Source organism: Ammodytes marinus (assembly GCF_949987685.1).
Source record: "Ammodytes marinus genome assembly, chromosome: 15".
In the NCBI taxonomy this organism is placed as follows: domain Eukaryota; kingdom Metazoa; phylum Chordata; class Actinopteri; order Uranoscopiformes; family Ammodytidae; genus Ammodytes; species Ammodytes marinus.
This window is the reverse complement of record NC_137219.1, coordinates 25,737,695-25,765,014: the sequence shown is the minus strand read 5'-3', so window position 1 is coordinate 25,765,014 and position 27,320 is coordinate 25,737,695. Positions and strand designations below refer to the sequence as shown.

The window sequence follows — 27,320 nt, the reverse complement described above, 5'->3', positions numbered from 1 at the left end:
GTTCACTTGCCTGTCAATAACCTTTATGAACAATTTCAGTCTGGTTTCCGCCAGTCTGGTTTTCTGTTTATAATTTATCCACTCCCTCTCGCCATATTTCCGTAAATTTAACATTCATTCATGACACCCGACTCTACCTTTCTTGGTCACTTCACAAATTGATTACTGCAACTCCCTTCTCTTTGGTCTCCTTCTCAAGTCCATCCGTAAGCTTCATCGTACGCTTGTGGAGTCCCTCAAGTTCATATTCTCGAGCCACTACTATTTCCACCTATACTTAACTTACTCCCATTGGAATCCATTCTTCGAAAAATATGGCATCTCGTTCCTCTGTTTTGCATATAAAAGCCAAATTAAACTGCCTTTGAAACAGAAAGATTCTAATTAATTTTAAAACCACTGTCTCTAGGATATTAAAGCTTGGATTGCCTTAAATCAAGTTGTATCTTGTTTGTTTTTTATCTTGAAACGGAAATAATAAATGACCAATGGTTTGGTAGTTATTTAAGAAAATACCATCCCTGTCTAGACAAACCCAAATAATCCCATATTCTGAAGATTGTTGAGTCTGGTAAATGGCTGGATTTTTAGTAATATGCATTGTTAAAAGTGTGTTTTTGAAGTAAATTTTATTACTTTGGGAACAGAACCTGGACATCCCAAGTTGAAATTGGCTGTATTATTAACCCATGCAGTCATCTTACAACAGGCATACAAAATAATGAAATATGTCAATGACAGCAGGATGTAACACGCATGGAGGTTCATGCCAAACCCCCCAAGGTCCACATAGTTGCCCAACTAGTAGATGGTTTTATTGTAAACATGATGTTTTGTTTGTTTGTTTTGGCATGTCAGTGTGGATGGCAAACTTGATCTGAAAAATGGTATGTGAATAAAATATCATTTAACATTTTGACATATTAAAATTTCTTCGTGTTGACACGTCCTAAGTTTAGCACGAATGCTTCAGGAATGTTAGGAATTCAACCAAAAGAAATGATGCCATTATGCAACATAGATGTCAATTCAGATGGGGCTACTCACACCTCATAGTTTTACTCTGTGCTTTATTGAATCTAAAATACTTTTATTTTCTGCTTTAGTAGCATGAATTGTCCAGCATGTTCTGACATGGGAGTTGTGGACAGGAAGAAGATTTCAGCTATGCTCTATAAGAATAATTCTGCCAGATCTTTTGAGTTAGACATGTAGACAATTTATTGTCAAAGCATTATTTGACTGTTTTACCCTATTTTTTAGCAGCTCGACAAGATTTACTTTTGTGGGACACTAGATTTGAATAAAATAGTTTAGGGGCCAATAAATAAGTTTTTTCTCCACACACACACACACACACACACACACACACACACACACACACACACTACTGTCAAACACATTCACCTTCGCTCGCCACATCCCAACAGAGTAGCAGCAACATAAAGGAATAGGGTTTAGTTCACAGGGGGTATACATACTTCAGCACTTATTTTATGTGTCCTTTCAATGATTGACTGAGTACTAGTCCACATATAGGTGTTAGAAAAGTTTTCACCAGTATCGGTTGTCCATGTCTTTCTTTCATATGTTTATGAAAGTTGAAGGTCTTGTGCCATTTTTGAAACCGAAGTTACCCAAATGTCAATTGATGCAGGAAGGCCTTTAAGGTTCGCAACAACACGGCTTGCAACTGCACCAAAGTACTTCAGCTGGCCAGGGTTCATGCATGGCAAAAGGGTGTGTGACTCAACGATTTGCACAGTGTCAGTACTCCTGGGCCTCTTTAAGTTCAATCTGAAATACTTGTTCCGGGGGGTTATCTGCACAGTCCAGGCCATTGTTGGGTGGCCTGACCGAGTGAAAGCGACTCCAGTCCCCCTTGCACAGGATCCAGGGCAGTACATCCACCTTGTAATGCAGCTCCGGAGAGAACTCTGTACTGATCAAGTTTGGCACTCCCGCCCCTTTGCCTCGCATGATCAGTCTCATCTGATCGTCGTAGCAGCAGTGTTGCGCCGCTAACGTCGTGCTATCGTACGACAGCATCGAGCGGATGCAGAACCTGGCCGTGGGTTTGTAGATGTCCAGGCGCTCCTTGGGTCCACTGGCGTCCCTCCAGCGGTAGGTCTTGTGGAGTCTGGCGTCCGGGATGTTGACGGCACTGTACACGGCCTCAGAGGGGTAGGAGCAGGGGCAGCTGGGGAGCTCGGTTAGCACTTGGTGCGAATACTTCTGGAGGAAGTCGTTCTTGCAGCTCAGCCACTTCTCACAGCTATCCACATCTAGATTTGGGGGGGATGGGAGGGAATAAGGAAGATTAGAAGAAGTTTGAATTTATCACAAAAAGTCTTACGATCTGTAGTTAGTTTTTTTTCGTGGAATCAATGCTGTAATCTTACGGAAAATGTAGCACCCAGTTAATTGCGCTTTTGTGAAAGATTTGTATTGATAAGGGAACACATTTGCAGGAATCATGTGCTACATTTGGAAATAAGCGATGCAGTTTTTATTATACGGCCCAAAGTGATGTCTGGATAGATTAGTCTTCATACTGCGACTGAAGAGTTTTTGCTGTCCTGATGTAATTGGGGAAGTCAATCGGTTATTGTTGGGCCAGGAAAGCAAACAGTCTGGATCTTGTTGAGGGGAAGCTGGGCCCCAATCGTAGCGAGGGACTAGCAAACCCTTTCCATTAAATACATTTTTATAGCTGAAGTTAGGGGCCTCCATATTTTTTTTTATCTGCTTTCAATTATTGATTGGGGTAAGAAAGAGAGAGAGAGAAATAGCCTTGAAAACATTTGTCCTGTTCTCATTCTGCGTTGAAACAACGGTCACACCACTCAATGAAAACAGCTGCTCGGAACCTGAAAAGTGAGGTAAGGGGTCTAACGTTGCACTGTGATGTTAAAAATTGCATCACCTGACTTGGTAACGTCCAATCATATTCATGCAGGTACCGTGCGGCCACGTGACACTTCTCACTATCAATCTGCTAAGAGGCTCGTGTAAAACCTTTACAGTCCAAAATGCACAAGAGAAACCCAATAAATGATAGCTTGTTTTGATTACCAATAAGATGAGCGCCAGTTTGAGAAATAAAAGTCCAGTTCTAAAACATGAACATGGCTGATTACAAGAGGGTTTAGTAAGAAATACTAGGGTTTTTGGACATGGTAAAATGAAAAAGGCATTCTCTAGATTTTGCTTTCTACAGCTGATTTAGAGGTTGAGAGGGAAAACGTTCGACACTATATCACGTTCTCCTCTCCTGCTGTATCCTTTTGTTATGTTTGCGGAGTGAAAATAACTATCACGTTCTCTGGCCCAATCCGTGCTTAGCAGCAGGAGAGCAATAAAAAAGGAGACTAAAAAGCATTTGTGGGAGGCATGGTTGGCCTTTCATCACGTCTTTGACAGACACAGTGGAGCAGCTCTCAGCATGGTGGGAAGGGGAGATTTCTAAATATAAAAACCAGGCACTCACAGCTCCATCCATTGACTTTTGTAATGAATACATATAACAATGTTTCCTACAGAGGCCAATACTAGATGAAAACATGGGAGTGTAACCGTGTTGATGCGTGTGATTGTGGATGCATGGGACAATATAAACAGTGAATCCACAACGTACTTGTGTCCAGAGATTCTGTGCTGTTGGTCGTCTGGATGGGTGTCAGTTCAGTCACTGATATTGCAGAGTCTGCGTGACGAAGGGAGACAGAAAGCAGGGACTTGTGTTAGAGGGGTTTTACTATATCTTAGGAACACATACACATGGGCATTTTGCAAAAAAACATTAATGAACAAAATGATTAAGTATGAAACACACAGTGTATCTGTTTCTTTTTGCCTCCACGACGACAACGGCCGAACGCTGAAGGCGATATGGTGGACCGCCATTTTTAGTTTGTGACTGTACAACAATGCCATGCCACACAAAGTCAAAGCTGAGTTCTGTCTTTTCTGTCCATGGTTGATGCAGATTCAGGTGATGAAATACTCCAGTTCATCATGCTGGCCTTTGCCACTAAAATATCTTGATTAAAAATAAGTAACACAGGTCTGATTTTTACATATTGCCACATCACATTTGGGGCGACTGTGGCTCAGTTGGTAGAGCGAATTGGCTGATGATCAAAGGGTTGGAGGTTCGATTCCCGCCCACTTGTGTCATAGTTGTTGTATCCTTGGGCAAGGCACTTAACCCACCTTGCCTTGTGTGAATGTCGATAGTTAGCCTGCTATCGGTGTGTGAATGGTAACGTGGGAAAGGAAAACAGGTCTCCCTTGCAAAAGAATCTTTGGCCTCAATGGGATTTACCTGTATAAATAAAAGGTTAAAAATCACAGAGTTTCTGCTTTTTTTATTCTTACCGTCACAGCTATCCAAGTCACACGTGCGTGACTCGGTGGCGGTGCACGCGTAGCCGCAGGAGCGGGTGCGTTTCTGGGTGCCGTGTCCACAGGTGACACTGCAGGGAGCCCAGTCGCTCCACTCCTCCTCGTACTCTGAACAAACACACAGAGAAAAACATGGATGAATGAGGGGATACATTGCAGAGGGGGAGAAAAAGCAAAACTGTGGAGTAATATATTACGAGCAGCCCTTTGAAGTTAGCCTTGTGAATTCCTCACCCAGCTGGTGTATGTGTGTTATGCAATTAAAGAGCGGCTGAAAAAAGCCGGGTAGCGACAGCGTGGGACCTCTGCAACATGCACCTCTGTATTTAAACAACACAAGGGGAGAGAAAGCGAGAGGGCAGAACTTCAAAAGACTGAGGAGGAGGAGGGAGGAGAGGAAAGGAGCCAGCACGACTGAAAGTCTTCTTGATGACAGCTGAGCGTTAGCAGGACTATATACCCTTAGCTTTGAGAATCGTACAACACTTGGTTTGAGGGTCGACATTTAATTAACACCTGTTTAATGTAGAGGCCCCATGCACAGGCTTTTATTATTTCATAAAATCAACGTACTGTTAAAGATAATTCTGCAATTCTGAGATAGCATTGTTAGCTTACATGCTAGCACCCTGTAAAAAGGTGTGAAGAGTAAAATGAAGCCTCTTGAGATCGGTCAGTAGCCAAATATAAAGCTTTCCCGCCTCTTATGGCCTTAACTTTAATCTGCAGACCAGGAATTATTCCCCCCAGACTTATTTCCTCCCTGAAGTTAATGATTCACTGCCACTCAAAGAATATCGCATTCTTTCGGTGAAAGTCATAATTGCGCTAACAATCTAGCAGGAAATACTTCCAGCTGGTGTTATTAGGGCGAGGGAAGAAGGTCAAAGTATGAGCACATGAAACTACAGTATGTGTGTATGCTACATCCTGCAATGTCATGTTCATTTTACTGATGATGGGGTAGCCGAGCTAGCTAATATGCTAACATTACTGCAAGTTAACCACTGTTTCCTGTGCCAGCTTTTTTAGACCATTATCTGAAACTTCTTCGGTCAGTCAGATGTTACAAACAGAGTTGGCAGAAATGTTTTGCTCAGTGGCACATTGAAACGTTTGATATATTTGATATACTGTATATTAATAATATTAATAAATACTAAATAAGCAATAATTCATCATATTAATTATTCTGTGATAATAGAACCGTCACACAGAAATAACAAAGTCGCTTGTCGCAGTGGACCTGGGTTCAATTCCGGGCCCGGCTGTTTCGCCTAGGCCTACTGGATGCCTTCCCCTTCTTTCTCCCCATTTCAACTCTGTTTTAAACTTTTCAATAAAAATAAAATAAATAGATTAAATAAAAATAAATAAATAAATCACTAAGCTTTATTGAGTTTTTACCTTTGGTAAAGAGTTTTACCAACAAAAATGCATCTCTTGTCCAAACACACTTACAAACTAGGCTGTTAGTAGTAGTGGTCCCTTTGACCCTTCTCCTGTGGACTAACCTAGAGGGATTTTGTGTAATATGTCTGATCATGTGACTGCTAATATTTTGTCTTTCAAGCAATGCTGTTGCATTCCCACATATTAGATATAAAATAAGTAAAATGTTATAACTGTCCTTAAATGTGCCAACTGAAAATAAGCTAAAAGCACTACATTCACAAGATGCAAGAGACACATGTTGATGCAGCTGTGTTAGCAAAAAAGACTATTTATAGAGCAAAATGGTCATTCATTTTGAGTTGTACGTGAGGAATGTAAGTCCAACATTGATTCTTCTTTAGCCCTTTTTTTCCCTCCACCATCTCCAGAGAGAAATATCCATCTCTTTCTAAATGCTCCATTATGTCCATCAGCCGGTCTCTGGGCCGTATCTGTCTGTGCTGTCTTAGAAGGCAGTGTGCACTTTCTCTATAGTTTTTTTGGAGAGCCGTGAGACTGAACCAAAACAGTGCTGCTGTAAAACTAATACAGTATTGGCTGAGAGATGCTTTGAATCTGTAGACCAGAAGGAAAACTGTAGAGCGACCCCTTTCACATTTTCACATTAAGACTGTCATTAGACAGCAAAATGCATTTTTTCAAGTTTCTTTTAACATTGATATGGGTCCCTGATGTGTGACTAGAGACTCACTAAGTATGAGAAGAAACAACCCTGTCTTTATCTCCACCTCCACCTTTCTGAAAACTTGTGTTCAAAACCCCCAGTCTGTTTTCTCTCCATATGATGTCATAAGGGGAGAAGCCCCGCCCCCTCATTGCCAACCTAACTTAGCTAAAAATTAACAAACCAACACAGCATTATGGTGAAACATATAGTATGAGGGGTAATGAGGAAAGATGTGATAGTACAAGATATTATTTATAATTCCTTTCACTTTGTTCATTTAGCTTGGTTGCATTGCCTCAAGGTTAGCCATGCTGGGCTCATTGTTGGCATCAGAGGCAGAGGCCTGTAGAGGGGTGAGTGACAGATGGAACACACAAGGAGAGCAGGTTCTGCACAAAAGACAGACAGAGAAAAGGACCAGTAAAGGTTCAAATGGGACTCAACTCAACACATGCTAGGGTTTAATACAGCGGTCCTACTCTATGCCCTCAAAGATTCTACAACAAGATTTAATCTTACAAATGGAGGATGTGTCCTGCATCAATAGCACTCACACCAAGCCAAAGGCTACATTACCCATGTACAGGCTTGTTTGGATTTCATGGCCCACAACTTAACTGTTTGTTAACCAAGTTAGTGACTAGCTGGTGGACATGGTGGAGCATTTAGGGGCTAAATAGCCAGATATCATTTCCTCAGGAGTATATCAAGACTATAGCAGGACTAAACAGTTCCACTGACCACAAAATCAATCAATACTGATTTAAATGTTTTTATTTCAAAGCATGAAGTCAAATAAAATCTCTAGGGGTAGCGTGAGAAAACTAACTGTTAAAAGGTGGAGTGAGCGATTCTGGAGATTGCTTGTTGTCAAAATCACTTTTTGACTAAATCAGTCAAATACTGGTGTTGATACACAGCCTAGACTTTGTAAACTGGTATGTAAACAATTGGTATGTAACCCAGGGGCCCACCGTAGCTAGCAATATGCCGGTTTACAGAGGTTAGACTGTGTATTAACACTGGATTTCTTTTCAGCGTGCACACTGTACGGACGGGTAGCAAATCGTAAGGAGAGATTCACTGATTTTGACAAAAGTGATTTTGACAACAAGCGTTCTAAAGAATCACTGACTTGAAGTAAACACAATGATAAGGATCTATCTTCCTAGTCTTCAGCCCTAACCAAAGATGTCTCATGAGACTGCACAGCTCTCTGGAGCCACTGAAGGCTTTATAATACTTTTATTTTTATATATAGTAGTAGTACTCCCCAAGGCCTGAAAACAGGTTAAGGTGGAAAATATTTTCCCCTTTAAGGTGAACCTTGGGCGACTTTATGAGAGATGTAAAGTTGCTCACAAACCATGCTAGAGGAAAGTAAAGCTTTAACACGGCAGCTGCTCTTGTCCCTCTGCTTTTCCTTTTTTCCATTTGATCTCATGGCCAAATCATACGCAGCTTTTAGAAATAAATGTCCACTGCTACGCTAATGTTGTATGAGCTGTATGCGCTGTGAAAAGCTCCAATTGTTACTCTAGAGGCCTTTTGATCCACTGCGAAATCCTGGATGTCACGTCATTTTTATGCCCCTCAATTGTGACTAAACAAAGGTGCTGGTCATCGAAACAGACACCAGTACTATCAACTTACAGCAAAGAAAAGAATACACTGACATTTCTTTGCTCAATTTATGCAACAAAGCTCAAGTTGCTGTAGGTGTTTGCTCTGTTCTAATTGCAGTTGCCGAGCATATACATGAAGATGGAACAGGCGTGTAGATTGGTTTGGCAGTCAGTGATGCATAAAGGAGAAAAAGTCTGATGGCATCTGGATGGATTGAAAAGTGCAAATAACTGAAATTTGGATTTGGACGTGGCCATTGGGTTAACAAACATCTTTCAAATAAAGAAAAGCCTACTTTGTAACTGTTTGGCATTTTTACATATTTTCAGTTCCATACAACTTACAAAAGTACACATAATGTAATTTTATTCACAATTGTTAGAGTGTTAAGGTCAAGGAGGTGGAATGTCAGAGATACAACTAAATGCCCTGATAACAGGGAAACACGGTTAAAGAGAGGTCAGACTAATGGGTGCTGGGGTGCATTGAAGATGGGCTGAGGGGGGCTGCTAGATTAACCACATCATTGTTCACTTATCGTGTATTTTAAGTAACATCACACTAGATCAAAAACATTGGCGACATTTACAATAACTACTTTTATGTTACGTTATAAAACCAGAAGAAAATCAATAAATATTAAGATCAATGTTTCACAAAATCGAATCTAAAATTGTTTAAACTACAGGAGCAATTGTATTCATATATGTACAGTATATGCATGTTATATAGATTGGGGGTTTAAGTGGCTTGGAGTGCCACGACAAAGAAAAACTTCCATTAAAAGTGTATTGTGATTGGGAACCACTGGAGTAAACTCTGTTCCATCAATCAACGGTGGACAGTTTGCTGCTCTTGGCAGTTGTTTGCTGTGTAACAAAGATAATGTAACAAACAGGCCTGTCTTTATGAACATGTGTCGTTCAAAAGAGTAGTGGTAAGCAGGGGTGCATCTCACTTGTGTCTCTTTCCCTTATCATAGTCCCTTAATGTTTTTAAGGGAGAAATGAAGGGTGAGTGCACTGGGACGTTCTTCCCTCTTGAAGCATCTGGGGCCAAGCCAGTTTTTGAATGATGAAAGCACAGCTGGATCAGCTGGATCATTGTTCCTTGCCAGGGATTCAGACCGAAAACAACCCCTGTTTTACATCAGAGCAGTGGGCTAGGTGGGTTGGTGGGTTTGTGTTGTTTAGGAAGTTAACACCAAGTGTGTAAAAAGTAGAGTTTTGCTGCTCTCTCTGGTAGAATGTTTTAACAACCAGCTGTAGACCAATCAAACCAAATTCATTGAATTAACGCGTTTTAGTAAAGTCGACTAAATGTATATCTACATTTTTTCCCAAAGTTGTATTGGCTTTAATCAGGCTTTTTTCAGATTGGGTGAAAGTTTTCTAAATTAAAGTTGTATTTTTTTTTACCGTAGTTATCCTTTGCGTCCCAGTCTTTGTTCCAGTGACCGCCCCATTCCCCCCCGACCCCGCTCAGGACGGGCTCCTCTGGGTCGTAGCTGTAGTCCTCCGACTGCTCCTCCACACTGGCTTGTCCCAGTCCGTTCCCGACCTGATCCGGATACTCCCAGAACAGAGGCCAGAAGAGCTTCTTGTGGCTGCTGGCCCACTCTGAGGAGGACACAGACCAGTCATTGCGCTGACTCTCCTTGGCCAGGTCCATCTCCACCTCCGTCTCAGTCTGTTTGTCATCCACCACCTCGATGGTCACCTGAAAGACGGAAAAACAAAGTACATTCTTGTACTCTTTGCACATTATGTGTGTAGAATGCTGCGATTAACTTAAATGCCAATAGATTTTTTGCAAGTTATTTAATCTCACTGAGTTTAAGAAAGTAGTTTATTTACTGGTTTACAATATAACTACGCTCAACAACTTGCTTCAATTGGCCCACAGTTGACTGCAGTGACCCAAGAAATCAGCCAACAACAGCAACAACATCAAAGGCAATTGCTTCTGTAATTTTAAGAAGTAGATAATTGCTATAAATGACCCCTAGAAATGCATTCACATGTAACTGTCCAATAACAATGGCGCCAGAGCAGCTACACACGTCTAGCAGTGAATAAGAACATTTCAGAACAGTATAATGAAAAACATACAGCATAATCTCAAAGCTGTGGGAAATGACTGTTTCCATCAGCTGCCTCATTCATCATTACAAGATAAAGGGCAATTTCAAACTTTGATTTATGTTTAGCCCTGGTCAAACCATGAAGGCAAAGTCCATCAATGCAACCCTTGGAAAATACATGTTAGATGATTGGTAAAGTACTGACTATTTATTTGCACATTTAGCATTGTTGGTGAACTACTGTATCGTTAGCCTCATAACACAATTGCCTAAATCATATTTACTGTACTCTACTTTTACTCTATTCTACATCTACTCTACTCTACATTTACTTTACCCTACTCTATAACCCTAGAGGTGGGAACACACTGCACTGGCCGCGCGGCGAGATTACATACAAAGTCAATGAACTAACGCGTGGCCGCGCGACCTTGCTGAATTGCTGTTAATGTGTGTGTATTTTCAATCAGGGTGCGTCTCATGCAGCTTTAAAATATGACATAGGCAATTATGCTATTAGGCTCACGAGAAGTAGATGTAGAGTAGAGTAGATGTAGAATAGAGTAGATGTAGAGTAAAAGTGGAGTAGTAATAGAGTAAATATGATTTAGGCAATTATGCTATGAGGCTAACGATATGTAATCTACTGCAACTATGACCCTGGGGAATCATATGAAGGATCACCGCATTATAGCCAAGCCCCAACCTCAGCGATTTTTACCGGCATCCAATAAGGAAGTGACCTACAACTGTAGTAACCAGAAAGTGCCACTGGGGGTGGCGCCAAGACGAGCAGTTTTTCTTTGACTCACTTGTTAGACAGGCCGTTTTCAAAGTCTTATTAAACCTATTTACAGCCTGGGCCACAAAACCATTTTAGTCTGTATGTTTAGGTCATATCTCCATGACAACACTGAGGGGGGTGAATTTTTTTGGCCCACGCTAGTTTTTATTCTTTTGGAGGTTAAAATGTATTGGCGCGATCTCGTGTGACAGCTCTCCGCCCGTTGTCCTTCACTTTGCCTCGCAGGTATACGTCAGCTATCTCTCCCCCCCCCGACGTGACGTCGATTCCCCTTTTCGGCAAAAGGAGTGAGGCGGTGTAAAAATCTCACAAGATGGCGACGCGCACAAACCAGGATTATTGGATGCCGTGTGAATAACTGAGGTCAGCCCGGATGCTACATCCATATTATTTACTATTTATGATTATAGCCAGCGTGGGCAAAGGACCAGTCAACCCTACAGACATGTTCAGTAGATCAGTGAGAGCTCCACCTTGTAGTGCTGTCAGTGGTGGGCCGTCAGGGCCAGCAAAGCCTTTTCTGCTCGCCTAGAGATTGTCAAAACAAGGAAACTGAAACTGAAGGGAATTGATAGACAGAAGGTCTGACAGACAGGTTTGTTTTTACATTTATCTTGACCGGTAGTTGCTAGTGGCCTTTTTGAATTTGTTCTTGTTTATTTGGTCATGTCATTGATTAAGACTACATGAGTTATTTTCGTGATGCAGCATCTTGTCATGCTGTGTAATATTGGTTGGCCAATGCTCTTGATGGTTTAGTCACCATGTTTATTCTCATTAGTGTAATGTCACTTTATCCCACTCGTTAAATGTTTCTGTAACTGCTTCAATCAGGTGGTTACGTCAATCACAATAGCCGCGACGTCATCTTGAGGTAATTATTTTTATTTATTAAGCGGTTTAATTTTTGGGATGATTGGCTCCGAAGGCCTAGGTGTAAAAGGCACGGCCCGCCACTGAGTGCTGCATTAGGGTTGCACGATAGCAGGAAAACATGCAATATGCGATAACATTGTTGCATATTGCATGCATTACTTCCATTCCAACAACATGGTTTTATTGTTTATTCATTCATCACTTTAGCAAAACATCTTCATGCATCCCTTTACAACATTTCCTTTTAGGTTATATCTGATTGGCCAAATATATTGACATGCAGACCGTGAATGCATGGCACATGGAATAGGCTATCATTGATTGCAGTTCAAGAAGCATTTGCGATACAATATCTAGGTATTCAGGAACCTATTGCAGGACCCTGTTTGTTGATTCAAGCTCCGCCTTTAATCACAGTGGATCACAGACTTCCTGTCTGACGGGAGGCAGCAAGTGAAGCTGGGTAAACACTAGAACTCCCCTCTAATCTTCTCCCTGTACATGAAAAGCACCTCTGCACCTCCTGTCATCAGTCCGTCAAGCTCTTGAATTTGGCAGGTGACAACACCTTTATTAGGCTATCTCTAGTGGGGGGATGAGTGCGCTTATAGGTAGAAGATTGACCATATGGTGACCTGGGGCCTCATTTATAAACGTGGCGTAATCAGAGAAGATGGCGCACACCAATCTTTAAGCAAACTTTGGGATTTATAAAAAAAACACAAAAAAACGGTGAAATGAGAAAGCTCAACTCCGGTGACAGAAGAACGAATCACGAGAAACAATGTGAAACGGAGACCATTGGGTAAAATAAATGGAAATATTACATGAATCATACTGTATGAAGTATAGAAGAATGCAAAAAGTCAAAGAAGATGTAGTGGGGGCGCCCTTATCTCAGTTGGTAAGGCGTCCCCCCCCCCGGGCCAGGCCCAGCAGCAGACCCGGGTTCGATTCTCTGCCCCATTTCACCTCTGTCTCTCTGCACTGTCAATAAAGCATGAAAATGCCAAAAAAAATATCTTAAAAAAAAGAAAAAAAAAGAAGAAGATGTAGTGTCATAAATTCAAATGAAGATATCGGTTATTAAACCCTTTAAATATGTCCTCTAACAAAACTTTTGCATGTTATGGAATTTATTCTTGTGAATAATAAAGTAAAAACAGGACAAACTGTTGCTTTTTTCGATGCCTCCGTATAGCAGAGTGCATAGTTTCATATGGTTATCATGTATCATATGTTGTGTTTTATACAGTGTTTTTTTATGATTGTAGTTTGGTGATGTAGTGCTCAGCGCTTTTTTGTGTCCCCTATATCAACTTTTTTCTTCACCTCTCCTACAAGCATGCACCCATCATCCATAGATTGTTTTCTTAATGTTGTGATGTCCTGTTGTCTTGGTGTCTTACTGTTGTGATGTTGTTGTTGTGGTGTCTTAATGTTGTGATTTTAATGTCGTATTGTGTTATGTTTTACTGTTGTGAAATTGTGTGTTATTGTTTTTATACTTAGGTTTCCCTTTTTGACAGAGATGTATTACTCTGTTTCCTGTCCAGGGACTACAGATGAAAATTAGCTTATAGCTAAATCTGGTACTGCTTATGTGCTGTGCATTGTCCCTGTTAAATAAACAAATAAATAAATAAAAATAAAATAAACAAGAGGAACTTCACGTTGAGTGAAATTTATTGTTTTGGCTTTTCTCTCTGCATTTGCCAGATGTCAGTATGAATGAATAATTGGGGACCTTTCACTGACTATTTAAAGGCGTAACATGAAGCCAACAAAGCTGTGCAACATTTCGAGGTGATTGTGATTTATACAGGGAAACCCGCGAAGGACGTGAGTGCGCACTGTTTAGTAAATCTCAATATTTTTTGCATGCAAGCACTTCCTGTGTTTTGTCCGTACGCTACCTTTTGACGAGAATCCTATGCACAGTTGTATAAATGCCACTGGTGTGAACAGAACAACTTGGAGCTCAGTGCTCTAAAGAGAGTTGAGGTGTTTGTGGATTTTCAGAAAGAGGATATCTGCCCTAGCCTGGAAATCTAGACCCACATCTAGAACGATATAGGGTCTGGCCACGATTAATAGACCTTCCCAACTCAAGGGGCGGAACCTACACGTGCATTTCAAATAACACTGCACGCAATTGGATAGCACTACGACCAATCAGAGCAATGAACAAGGTGACGCTTTAAGCCCAGGCCAAGGCTAACTGTTCAATTAAACTTGTGCCGTGGTCGGAAATTCTTCTTTCTTGCTAATGAAAGATTTGAGTGCCGTCTTCCAAATCGTTAAATGTCGAGGCCTAAACCGTTTTAAACTCAAACAACGTATCCGCATCCATCTTTGTTGTTTACTAGCACGGCTTCGACGGCGCATGCACAGCACTGTCGTCATCCGGTTAAGTCAGCCCCGGAGCACCATACATAGGGCTCTGGCCTAAAAATGGAATGTCACGAAAATGGAATAAAAAATTTAATATTTTTTTTAATCAATTTTCTGTGTACTAATGGCAATTTCCTCCATCACCATTTGGTACACATACTGCCAAGGATAATGTCAGGCTGAAGCAAATAATTGAGAAGGTAAATTGCTGCAATCTGCCGTCCCTACAGGACGTGCACCCTAGGCAGAAACTCTTTGCATCACTCCGATCCATCAAGACTAAAACCGCACTCCATTAAAACATTATGTCTCCACATCTGAGTGTCACATTGACTCACGTTTCTTGTATAGTTCTCTCTGCACACAGCACCTTTCCTTTATACAGTGAACTTTTGCACATATTCTTTATTCTCCGAACTTTAGCACAATCTTTGGACAACTCTGTGAAAATTCCATCCTCCTTGTTAAAAATGTTATACATTCATTTTTTTTGATAAATATATATATATTATTTTCATATTCGCTAATACAAAGTTAATATTGTAAATATTTACATTATATATTTATGATTCTTAATTGTTGTCGACTACCCATCTTTTCTCTAGCTATGGTTATTGCTATACACAAAGATACCATGGGGAAATTCCTAGCATTTCAAAACCTATTCTGAGTCAGGCTTTCAATTGGAATTGTCTTTAATCCCCAACATACTTTTTACTGAATGGTTACTGTGGCCAGTGGTCATAGCTCTGTGGAGACATAGAAATAATTTTTGGTGGTAATCCTCCAGTCGGAAATACAGTATGAGGGATAAAGCTGAGCTCAAAAGTCAGTGTAATCCATTACACCACATGAGGCAACAGTAAACAGCTCTACCCTGATCTACATGGAACGATAGTATCTCATGTCTGATTACAACACCAGCATACTGTAGTTCCTGAGACGGATTCTTCCAGCAGCAGTGAAGGTTCCTGTCTGAAAACCTACAGTATAACAAGCAGAAGTAATGGTGATGTAAGAGTCCTGTTTGTTTAAAGAACTATTACAAGGGGACTTTTGACCACTAGAGGACCACCATCTTTATGCATTGGTACATGCTCTCAGACATCATGATAAAAATGATATCAGTGATGCAGGAGAAGTCTGTTTATTGTTTACATCAGATTAAAAGTCTACTCTCCTTTTATGAAAGAAGGTTATTGTGCAGCTGGGGGGGAGGGGGGGGGGCTGAGAGAAATGGATGGAAAATCAACTGGGACGGAAAGATGAACTGATTGCTAGTTCTGTCTATCTATGTGTCTCTCACACAGAGTCATAAACTTGCATATACACATAGACAAACAGGTTTAGACAAAACCCAGGTTGCTTATGTTTCCAGTGGCAACTGTTTATAAGGACCAAAAGCAGCTGTGGACAGAGATCCCAACATGATGCTGAATATCAGAAAAACAGAGATGATTAAAATGTTTATAGTTTTTAAAGAGATGGAAAATGTGCACATTATTAGTTAACTATTGCCAAATTAGAATATTTATTTAAACATTTCTGAAATTGTTGTGAAATTGCTCCAGCCCCAAAAAATATGAGATTCAAATACATTGTTTGTTTCACACATTCTGCTGATAAAATAACACAAACAACACTGATCACTGAGCTGAATGTGGCGACACGCTGCCAGTATCTTCGGTTTGAGCATCGCCCTTCCTTTTTTACCCGAACAGTGCGTAAAGCTGGGAACACACCGCACTGGCCCCCTGCGGCGGTTGGCCGCGTGAACGCAGGAGGCTCGCCGCTTGGTCATATTGGGCCATAGTCACCGCAGCCGCCGCCGGCCGCCACATCGAAGGCGGCGGTTGGCCGCGTGGACGCAAGAGGCTCGCCGCTTGATCATATTGGGCCATATATTCCTGACGGCGATGCCGAGATCAGACCCGTCACACTTACGGTGCAACAACAACAATAACATGGTCCAGCTGTGCCAAAAAATACAGATGTATAGGCCTACACTGTGTAACCAGTGGCAGTCATGTCACAAATATCATTAAAACAGCATGAAGACGCACCCCGATCGCAAATACACACACATTAACAGCAATTCAGCAACATACTAAACACATTAACACCAGCAGTGTGTGCTCAGCTGCAAAAATAAAGGCAGACATCAGCCTACCTGAAACTGAAAGTGTGCCGGCTGGTGCTTCGCTGTACTATATTGGAATTCCACACGGACACTGCCGTCAACTTTGGTTTCATATTATCCTCCGGAACAGCACACAGCTGGGTGAGTTTCACTATGCTAACCGGCGCTACCTTGGCTAAAGTACAACCAACAGCTAAACAGATGCAAAATACACATATTTGCAGAATGTATTGGAAGCCCAATGTCCTCACTCCACACGCCCACCTCGTCTTGCAGACCACCGGGCAATCTCAACACTGATAGTCTATCACAGCGCGGCGACGCCAAAAAGATAAATAATTTCATCTTCTGCGTTCGCCGCATATGTTGGCCGCGCCGCAAATGGCAGCGCCTTCGATTCACCCGCTTCGATATGGCGCGGCCACACGCCGCACAAGCGCCCGCCGCCGATTCTTGGGTGGACGCGTGGCCACGCGCTAGTACATTGACTTTGTATGTAATCTCGCCGCGCGGCCAGTGCGGTGTGTTCGCAGCTTCATGAAATGGGACATGGGGGTTTGTAGAGGAACACACAGTGATGGAAGATCACTCCGTCACATCCCCTGTACCTGTCCTCCTCACTGGTTTAACCTGGAACGTCTGCACTTCAAAACTCTTTTTGCTATGCTACCGAGTGGTCTAAACTAGGGCTGTGCAAAAAAAAAAAAAAAACGATATGGCAATATATCCAAAAATCTGTTTTTGGAAGAATATAAAAAAAATCCAATATCCCCCATATTGCAATGTATCATGATATATCATATTGTGACCCATGTCTATAGTATGGTGAAGTCCTTGCCAATACCCAGCCCTAGTCCAAACCTATTTACAATGACACAATGAGTCCAGAAAAAATTGGAGGGAGGCGCGCCCCCATAGACAATGGGAAACATTGGGATGTGCACATTGCCTACCTGTATGTTGGGGTTCTGTGAGCCCATGTCTGAATTGGCCAGTTCTGGGAAGTTCCTCAGGTCCAGGATGAAGAGCTCAGGGTCCTCCACAGGCTCCGGTGGGGGGAGGACACCCTGGTGACTGTGCTGGGACCAGCGGGGTCTGGACCTGGGGGAAGGCAGGGTCTGGAGGAGGTTCTCCTGCTGGATGTCCTGGAGAGTCTGATGATCATCGCCATGACTATGTTCTGCTATCAACTGAGAGTAAAGAGAAATACATTGATTATGTTGTTAACCATACAACACTGGGTCAAATACAAAAACATTAAATAATGTCATGTATTGGCGCGATCTCTTGAGTGACAGCTCTCCGCCCGTTGTCCCTCACTTTGCCTCAGAGGTATACATCAGCTATCTCCCTCCCCCTCACAAGATGGCGACGCGCACAAACCAGGATTATTGGATGCCGTGTGAATAACTGAGGTCAGCCCGGATGCTACATCCATATTATTTACTATCTATGGTCAAGAGACATCATTTCTGTAAACTGCTCAGATTGTAGTTGGTGGAGTTATAAATGTTGAAATGTGCAATAAAATGTATTCAACATTTTTGTTACTAGATTGATGCTGATAGCAGTATACAGCATACAGTATATAGCGGTGTATGCGTCCAGTTTTTGAACTGTGAAACGCCCTGTTACTTTGAATGAAGGTTATGTTTTAGTAAAAAGTACCATGGGCAGATACATTGCTAGATTTGTTAAATATCAAATATTGATATACGTGTGAGCCTCAAAAATCGAGTATTGGTTGGGTTAAAATGTATACATTATATGTTCAAAAGGGTAGTTTCAAGTGAAATTTCACTGGTTGTAATATGCAATAATAACTAAGGACATTAGGTGCTTACGTAAAAAAAAAATCTCTGACTCAACCAATCAATTGATCTTCTTATACAATAAAGTCAATCTCTTTTTTTAATCACAAAAAAATGGTTGATGGTTTTAAAGCCTCAAGAAAAGTATGATTTGGGGTATGTTTTATTGATTAACAGTCACAGACTATCACTGCACCATCATTGCATTGGAAGTTAACAGAACAATTGCAGCTGAATGCCTGGGCAACGGTTCAACAGCCAAATGGTATAACACAAATGTTATTTGAGAAGAGAGGGAAATGGAAGGGAATTATCACCCTTTTTATGACCCCAAGTGAAAATGCTGTCATCCGGAAAATGTTAAGTGTCGAGTTAAGATCAATTTAAAAGGTTAAGAGTGGAACACTGGGTGGGACAGCCATGATTCAATTAAGTGAACACATTTGGTGAAACAAAGCACAGAGAGTATCCCCCCCCCCCATCTGCCTGAGAGTTAATAACTCACTGTATACTTGGCCAGACTCTTAGACACTTTGCCATGATCGATTTGATGTGAAACCCAAGAAGTGAACACCACGCAAGATATCAGCATGTTTGCCAGCACATTTAAGTTTTTTTGTGTGCATGAGGATAGTGTGAGTATGTGTGGCATATTACTTACCCTCTCCCAGAGAAAATTGAAGAGTGACACTTCTTATGGAAACATGCATTTAATCATTCAAAAGGGACCCGGTGTATAACAATTTCAACTTTTTTTGGATAGTAAGGATTGGGCATTTTGTTGGCTCACACCTATAGGGATGGATATTGATTGATGGTTCCATTTCTGAAATGGTTCCCAGATTCACAAAGCTCAGAGGCTAATGAATATCTGAATATCAAATCAAGAGAAGAACCCACTTTGGCCCAGACTGAAAAATCTCAACATAGTGAAATGTTTTCGACAACTATTGGATGGATTACCATGAAAATATCCATTGAAAGATAATGAATGAATAATGACCTTGGTGATCCCCTTACTTTTCATCCACCAGCTATGTTGAAATGTTTACTTAACCAGGGACTTATCTTAACATCAACTGGATGTATTGGCAAAGGCATCTGATGCTGACATGCATATTTCCAAAGAATGAATCCTAATGACTTGGCCAATCTTCTGACTTTTCTTTAGCCTTAGTGCTTTGTTTATGCTGCTAATTACCAGATGCTAGCATGTCAACAAGCTAAACTAAAAAATGGTGACCATGGTAACTACTACCTTCTAAACAGCGGTATGTTAGCATTGTCAATGTTAGGTTGTGATGCTAAAACTAAGCTCAATGCCTCACTGTGCCACGGAGTATGCTACACCCTGTTGTATTAGACTTCTTTATTAGACAAAGGTAATGCAGACACCTGGCTTCTGTCTACAGTACAAATGTGCAGTTATTCTGTATTGGCTAAAACAAAGCCCAGTCCAGTAACCACACTACTATTTCAGAGCTGTTTGCAACTGTTACTCCATAGGACAAGGTCCAATGAAGGCCCCATAAGGTAACAGACACCATAACACACTACCTCTAGCTAGAGAAGATGGGTTACAAAAACTCCTCCTAACGCTGGATAAAAGATGCAATTCCCTCTTGCACAGTCGCCCTCCCAGAACTGAACGGTGGAATGTAGCAAAAGATGAGATGAAAATGATACAACAGCAACCGATCTGAAGTCAAACAGGACAACAGAGCCTCTGTATGTCTCACTCTCTCTATCGCTAAATATACTAATTGTACGTACACACACACACACACACACACACACAGCTGTTTACTCTGTAACTGAAGCTTTTCTTTAAAAAATTAGATTGCAAATGAAATAATAAAAATAGCAATTCGATATTTTTACCAAATAGTTAGGCCCAAGTTTTAGTTCTTTAAAACTTTGACAATTTGCAGTTTTAGTGAGCTGATCTTTTTAAAATGTGATTAGGATTGTTATAGAGTATGTGTGCATACAGAATGTAGAATATGCATGAATATAGAGTTGTTATGCATTGAAAGCACTAGCTCATGTTTCTTTATTAAAAACTCCACAGAGGCGAGGAATGACACGCCTACACACGATCATCACATAAAGCGTACATTCTGACGCCGAGATTATAATATACAGTTTCATCTTTACCTCATCTAGGGTGCAGGACATTTGAGAGCCGTCCATCCGGTGCAGGCTATATACCATCATAAAGCGCACAACTTAAACTTGAACTGGCTCAAGAATTTGACGCCCTCTGCAAAATGCAGCATCAGCTACACAGCATGCCTCCTGGGAGGGGAGTGGAGAGGGATGAATGTCCATCCAAAATGATTTGGTTAAAGCAGTGGGCAAGTCCTCCTGCTTCAGGTCCCCTGTGATTTTTCAATGAATGTGCCCCCTCTGAACCACACTCAATATCTTCTCTGTTCACATTCCAGTGCCAGAGTTTGGATAAAGTAAAGTGGCTGTTTGTGTGTAAAACGCAAAGTTCATACTGCAAACCTCGACTGAGACGGGCTTCAAGGCTCCTGCTAAGCAACATGAACCCAACTGCTCACTTTGACACACATACAGAGCCCAGAATGAGGGAAGAGAGAGTGTATATCTGTGAGGATAGACAAAGCAAGTGGAGCCAGGACCCACACACATACAGTAAACTGTAAAGTGGGGGTGGAATGATGCACAGACTGTATTTATTAATTTTGCTGCAAAACATCAGCAGTACTGTATCAGATTCAGTCTCTTTTAAGCTGGGAACACACCGCATTGGCCGCCTGCGGCGGTTGGCCGCGTGAATGCAGGAGGTTCGCCGCTTGGTCATATTGGGCCATGTTCACCGCAGTCGCCGCCGCGGCCAACCGCAGCCTCATCGTAGGCAGCGGTTGGCCGCGTGACAGCAGGAGGCTCGCCGCTTGATCATATTGGGCCATATATTCCTGACGCCGACGCCGAGATCAGACCCGTCACACTTACGGTGCAACAACAACAATAACATGGTCCAGCTGTCCCAAAAAATACAGATGTAGGTTCACTGTGTAACCAGCGGCAGTCTTGTCACAAATATCATTAAAACAGCCTGAACACGCACCCCGATCTCAAATACACACACATTAACAGCAATTCAGCAACATACTAAACACATTAACAACAGCAGTGTGTGCTCAGCGGCTAAAATAAAGGCAAACATCAGCCTACCTGAAAGTGAAAGTGTGCCGGCTGACGGAGGACAACACCGGTTCTTCGCTGCACTATATTGGAATTCCACACGGACACCGCCGTCAACTTTGGGTTCATATTATCCTCAGGAACAGCACACAGCTTGGTGAGTTTCACTATGCTAACCGGCGCTACCTTGGCTAAAGTACAACCAACAGCTAAACAGATGCAAAATAGCCTACACATATTTGCAGAATGTATTGGAAGCCCGATGTCCTCACTCCACACGCCCACCTCGTCTTGCAGACCACAGCCACCGGGCAATCTCAACGCTGATTGGCTGTGGAGGCGCGGTGCCCGGCGGCGCTGCAGAAAAAGATGAAAAATTTCATCTTTTTCTGCGGCGCCGTGCTCGCCGCACAAGCCTTCGATTCACGCTCCTTCGATGACACAATTTCTATGCGCCGCTAATGGCCGCGCTCCCGATTCACGCGCCTCTCATGAGGCGCGGCCACGCGCCGCGCAAGCCCCCGCCGCCGGCCGCTGGACGCCGATTATTGGGTGGACGCGCGGCCACGCGCTAGTACATTGACTTTGTATGTAATCTCGCCGCACGGCCAGTGCGGTGTGTTCCCAGCTTTAGACTTGTGCAAGTTATGGATGAAAACATACCATTCATTCAAGTTATTGCAAGTGACAGCTACTGTATGCAACTCTAATAGGGCGGAAGGGGCCTTTGGTGTAGTTCCCGTATCATTACTTCTTCAATACTTCATCAGTTATCTCGATGAGTTGTTTCACTTGAAGGAGTGTCAAGACTCAGGTTGTCAAAGCCAACATCTATACATCATCTAACAGACTTACAGAACAGAGCATCCACCCAATCTGCCAGACTTAAAAAAAGACCATGCAAAGCTACAACTTCCCATGACACTGCATAATACAACATTGATGGATAGGACTTAAAAACATGCAGATTTTAGTATTTAGTCAATTTCTCAATCAGTCCATTAAATCTAGCCTGAACCAAGAATACATTATATTGTGTTATTTTCACTTCAAATTCATTCATGCTAAAAAAAAAGTATCACAAACTCCTGTGGTCGACCTTCATGTAACAGAAGGGACCACATCAGAGCTTGCTAGGAGGTGGGACAAGACCCACCTTTTTCTTGAGTGTTACAGTTATTCTTCAGACTTGAGATGTTAAAAATACGCTTTGGGTCTTTTTTTATTTGTCTTTACCACACGTATATGAGGCTCATTTAAACTGCTGGATTGATTCAAAACAGAAGTATATCTGTTCTGTCCGCATGAGATGGATGATTCAGAAAAGAAAACGCTGATGTCAGTGTAGTCCACTTTGATCTGAAAGCTTCATTTGGGTAAGAGGCAAAATCTTTCACACTCCACTAAAGATACCAAACTTATTTTATTTATTAACTTTAACATCTCCCACAGGCGGTGATTTGTTATCCTTTATACAACTCATCTCATCACTTTAAGTGTGTGCAATCGAGTGCAACACCAAGAATGTATTTAGGAAAAGACAGTCCCCAGAGTTCTCGGAGAGAGGTTGGGAAGGCCTTGTAACTTAGCCAAGAGAAACCAATGATCGTAGCTTTTTATTTTTTTTCTCCCCACCTCTGAATGAAGCCAGTCAGGTATAAACACCTTCACCTTCAGACACAGATACCGCGTTGTACGAATGTTGTTAGTTTGAGGCATAATGACATCTTAAAGGAATACTTCACCCATAAGGAACCGGTGTTATCATTATAAAATCTCTATTATAATATAATGAATTAGGTTTTTCTTCCCTCAGTCTTCTCTTAGCCCAGCTGTCCTGTTAATCCTAACCCTACATTTTCCCATGTGTGATGTCACACATGGGAAAATGTAGGGTTAGACAGTGAGACCATAAAACACTCTTTCTGCCTTTTCTCAGGCTAGGATGAACCGATTTCTACATTTTTTGCAAATGTATACTACATTTGATCTCAAAGTTAAATGCACCTTCATATTTCCACCGGTGAAGTAGGTCTTATCTCAAAGAGCAGCGATGAACAAAACCTTATTTATGCATTGTATTGTTTGTATTGCCAAAAGTTGCAGCTTTAACAAAGCAGAACTAAAAAGGAACACAGGATGCTAGAAAAATGAAAAGGCAAGCTGAAAATGTCAGGCAAACACAGCCAACCGCTGTTATCTTGCCATTTTAACCAAAACGAGTCCAAATGTTCTTTCACCTGCTATTCACCAACTGTGTAAATGCCATGCTTTTCTGCCAAGAGCCTAAAAACCAGCCGGTCATCTGTCCATTCATAAGACTTGACTGAGAGTCTCTGTGTGAGCCGGTTCGAAGTGGAGGTTAATTCACCTTAAGACCGCATGTACACTGCAGCTTGAGCACTACATAAAACAGAACTGAAAAAAATGTGTTTCAGTCCTTCACTGACACCAGCCCTGCGTTCCAATTCCCATACTTCCCTACTATTTAGTATGCCAAAAAAATATTTAGGATGTCCCAATACATGCACGTCAATTGTAGTATGCTGAAAATGCATAAATGCCCCACTAACTCCAATAGCATTTTGGAGTCTTCGTCTTTATTCTTGACATTTCTCAACATAATGAAAAGAAAAAATCTTCCTTATCTGATTTATTTTTCTCTCCTGTGGCCCTAAAACTCTTCTGTACTTTAGTATGTAGTGTGGTAAAAAGAAAGAGTATGTGATTTGGAACGCAGGCCAGGGTATGAAAGACTGCAGGAAAACTCAAGCTCCTCCGCACTTCAGATCACCCAGTGTTTTCTATGGAGGCGCGTGCTGACACAATGCAGCACGCCCATATATGAACCTGGAGCTGCTGTTGATGCATCTTGACAAGTCAAAACTGCCATAAGTGATTTATGATGGCAAAAATGCTGCAAAACACATTAGTGACTGGAGAAGATGTACACATGGAAGCAATGTGGAACTTTTTTCCTATGCAAACCCATATAATGATAAGGGAAAACCTTACGTACAGTAGGCCTAAGAGAGTGAATATGGTTTTTCCCATGGTAACAGACATCAGGAGACAAATACAGGTCACTTGGATGTTAGGTCAGTGAAACGTTGTTCTTCCTGTGTGTAGGTAGCTGTAGCTTTATAAACTAAGTGAGATGTGTTTGTTTATTTATTTAGCACTCATTGCTACTATTGGATGGATGTGTTCACAATCTTGTGTGCACTAATCTTCAAGCACCAAATATAAAATAAGTAGAGAAAATGTACTTAGGTGTGGAGAAGAATGTAAATCAAGAGAGAATGAATATTGCCTGCTTGCAATTAGGGCTCCATAGTCTTCAGTTAAATCAATGATGATTACCAATGAGAAAAAAGACTGACCTGAACAGCTCTTTTGCATGGTTTATTTCAAAGGTTTAGAAATGTAATCACACATAACTCTCAATCTGCACGTAGCAGCTACACTTCCCTACACCTTCACTCAAGGTAAAACAACCTTTGAATTAATTCTCGGGTTTCAAAAGCACCACCGTTCCTTTTGACTGTTTCTTTAAAGAAAATTGCATTCAATTTGATTTATAATTTTGAAATCATGGGAGACAGAAGAATATCGTGTTTACCTCAGGGACAGACGCAGTTGGTGTTCTGTCGCTGACTGAAGTCGCCTTTACGTTCGTGGGGAGTCCACGGACTGTCACCGACACTACGGTGAGGATCAGCAGCCGCAGATGCGACGCCTCCCTCCGCTGCATCTCGCCCACACACTCCCTGCCAATCTTCTTCCTCAAAGTGACCAGACGCACAAATAATTCAGATCCTAATCCCCCAGGTAAAAGCGTTCACACCATAACTAGCGCGCAAAAGCACAACGCGGCACACGTGCGTCTTCTCCTGCGTCCGCTTCTTCTGCGCGTTCCGCTGGCTCCTCTACAAGAATATCAGCTCTCTTATGTTGGTAGCCTGATGTTCATTTCATGATCATGAGCGTACAGTCCAACAATATCAAATCGCCCCAAGTGATTTCCCTAAGTGCTCGCCGGTTTCCAATTAAAAGTTTTCCGTCCGAGGTAGACCAGTCCTCAGTGGTCTAATTATCCAACTTCCAACCCCTCGGAGCGGAGCGTATAGCGCGTCCACAAAGCTGCGAGTGTGAGGTCCACCAGTCCTCTGATGTGACATCGAAGTCTGTCATGGGTTCCTGGGGTGGCTCTCAAGTGTTATAGCGTTGGTTTAAAAGGAGCAACCTACACCCCCCGCCCAGGATGACGCAACGGAGGGAGGGTATAGCCTATGCTTACTACTACTACTACTACTAACAATCAGGCAATATGGCAAGGACAAGAGTAATGTTGTAAAGAGTAGGCTATAGGCTACCTGAAAAAACGATTGATTGAACTGTTGATTGTTTATGATTTGTTGCACTTTTTTTTGGTCTGGTTGGTTTAGGCAGCGGGTCTTATATTTATCTACACTGTAAGAAATTTCCCTGGAAAAAAACATTAATCAACTGGCAGCAGGGTTGCCATTTTAATACTGTTAAATTAACATTATTTTACTGTCACTAAAATTGACAGGATTATACTGTTAATGAAAAAAAGGGATGAACCTGGACTAAATGTTTGTTATGTTGCTGTTTGCACCGTGAGTGAAGGGGATGTTATATTTCATTGGGCAGATCTGTTTCATTCCATATGTAAGTTTACTATGTCCCCTATTTGTTCAAATGCTAAACACAGAGATCAGCTTCTGATTGTTACTTCAAGACACTTGTCACAATATATCAAGTTCAATGGAATGATTAATTTATATTGCAAATTGTCTCCTGAGTTGAACTAGGGATCTTGCTTAAGATTTCCACAAACCGTTTGTTATGACCAAAAATAACGGTTAGTTCACACAGAAATGTTTTGTTTAAACAAAATGCATAGTGACGTAATGGAGTGAAACATCCCCTTTACTGAGGGTGCAAATAGCAACATACCAAACGTTTAGTCCAGTGCAAGTCATTGTGGGAAAGGGGGCGTCTCTACAATACACTTTGTTGTGCTTACTTGATTTATCGAAGGCAATCCGTTTCCTTCATTCTACTGAGTAAACATAACTTCAGACTAACTTGGTTTAATTATGTTAACTGCACTTTCGATTTCCAAGTAAATATAACTCAACTTTAAGTAAACTTAACCAGAGGATATAAAGTAAACAACACTTATTAGTTAAGATGTGGATGGATGAGGATTAATGAAGAAAATTGTATAAGCTTCACATGTGCAGGCAGCTCATGTCAAGTTGTCCCTTCTAAGTTTGATGGTAAATTAACAGCAAAGTTCAGTATTTTTGAAAAACATTACCATTCCGTAACATAACAGCAAAGGACTGTCATTTAACAGACTGCCTTTTATATTAACAGTTAAATGCTGTTTTTATAAATAACAGGTTAATGCTGTTGAAATCCTGCTGTATATTTACAGCAATTGTTTACAGTGTATTCTTAATGTTATTTCTGGCAACATAACTGATCAATCCCATGTCACTTGGAAATAAATCCATCCCCTGACATGTGCATTATGTTATGTGCTTGGAACTTAGCAAGCCTTCTCATGTATACACATTTTAATGAAATAGGGAACATTTATAATCATATTGACCTGCCATATGGAATGATGATTCTGAAAATAAAATAAAAAATCCTTTTCAAATAATCAAATTAGCTTTTTTTTAATTGCAGTCCAGTAACTGTTTTCTTCTGGTTTTGTGGAGAGAACCTCACTGATATTATGAATGTATTCTGTGGAGTTTCTTGGCCAAGCAACAGATTATACAAAACATAGAAACAAAGACTTAGATTGATAAAATGAAATATTTAGAAAATAATCAATGTTC

General features: G+C 41.4%; 1 protein-coding gene across 1 annotated transcript; it reads right to left on the bottom strand.

The window, feature by feature from the left end:
- Positions 1 to 654: 654 nt before the first annotated feature.
- On the bottom strand, positions 655 to 25,534 carry ism2a (isthmin 2a). Its single transcript, XM_080041794.1, has 6 exons — positions 25,061 to 25,534; positions 17,407 to 17,643; positions 9,574 to 9,874; positions 4,381 to 4,515; positions 3,638 to 3,706; positions 655 to 2,285 (listed from the first exon to the last, which is right to left on the bottom strand). The coding sequence occupies exons 1-6, from the start codon at positions 25,190 to 25,192 to the stop codon at positions 1,768 to 1,770; spliced, it is 1,392 nt and encodes a 463-aa protein (XP_079897920.1). The 5' UTR covers positions 25,193 to 25,534; the 3' UTR covers positions 655 to 1,767.
- Between the last annotated feature and the right edge of the window lie 1,786 nt (positions 25,535 to 27,320).

Coding starts and splice junctions, on each gene's coding strand:
- ism2a (XM_080041794.1), bottom strand. CDS start 25,192: ATGCAGCGGAGGGAGGCGTCGCATCTGCGGCTGCTGATCCTCACCGTA. Junction 4,516..9,573: donor GGACGCAAAGGATAACTACG/GTAAAAAAAAAT, acceptor GTGTTTGTTCAG/AGTACGAGGAGGAGTGGAGC. Junction 3,707..4,380: donor TGACTTGGATAGCTGTGACG/GTAAGAATAAAA, acceptor TTCGTCACGCAG/ACTCTGCAATATCAGTGACT.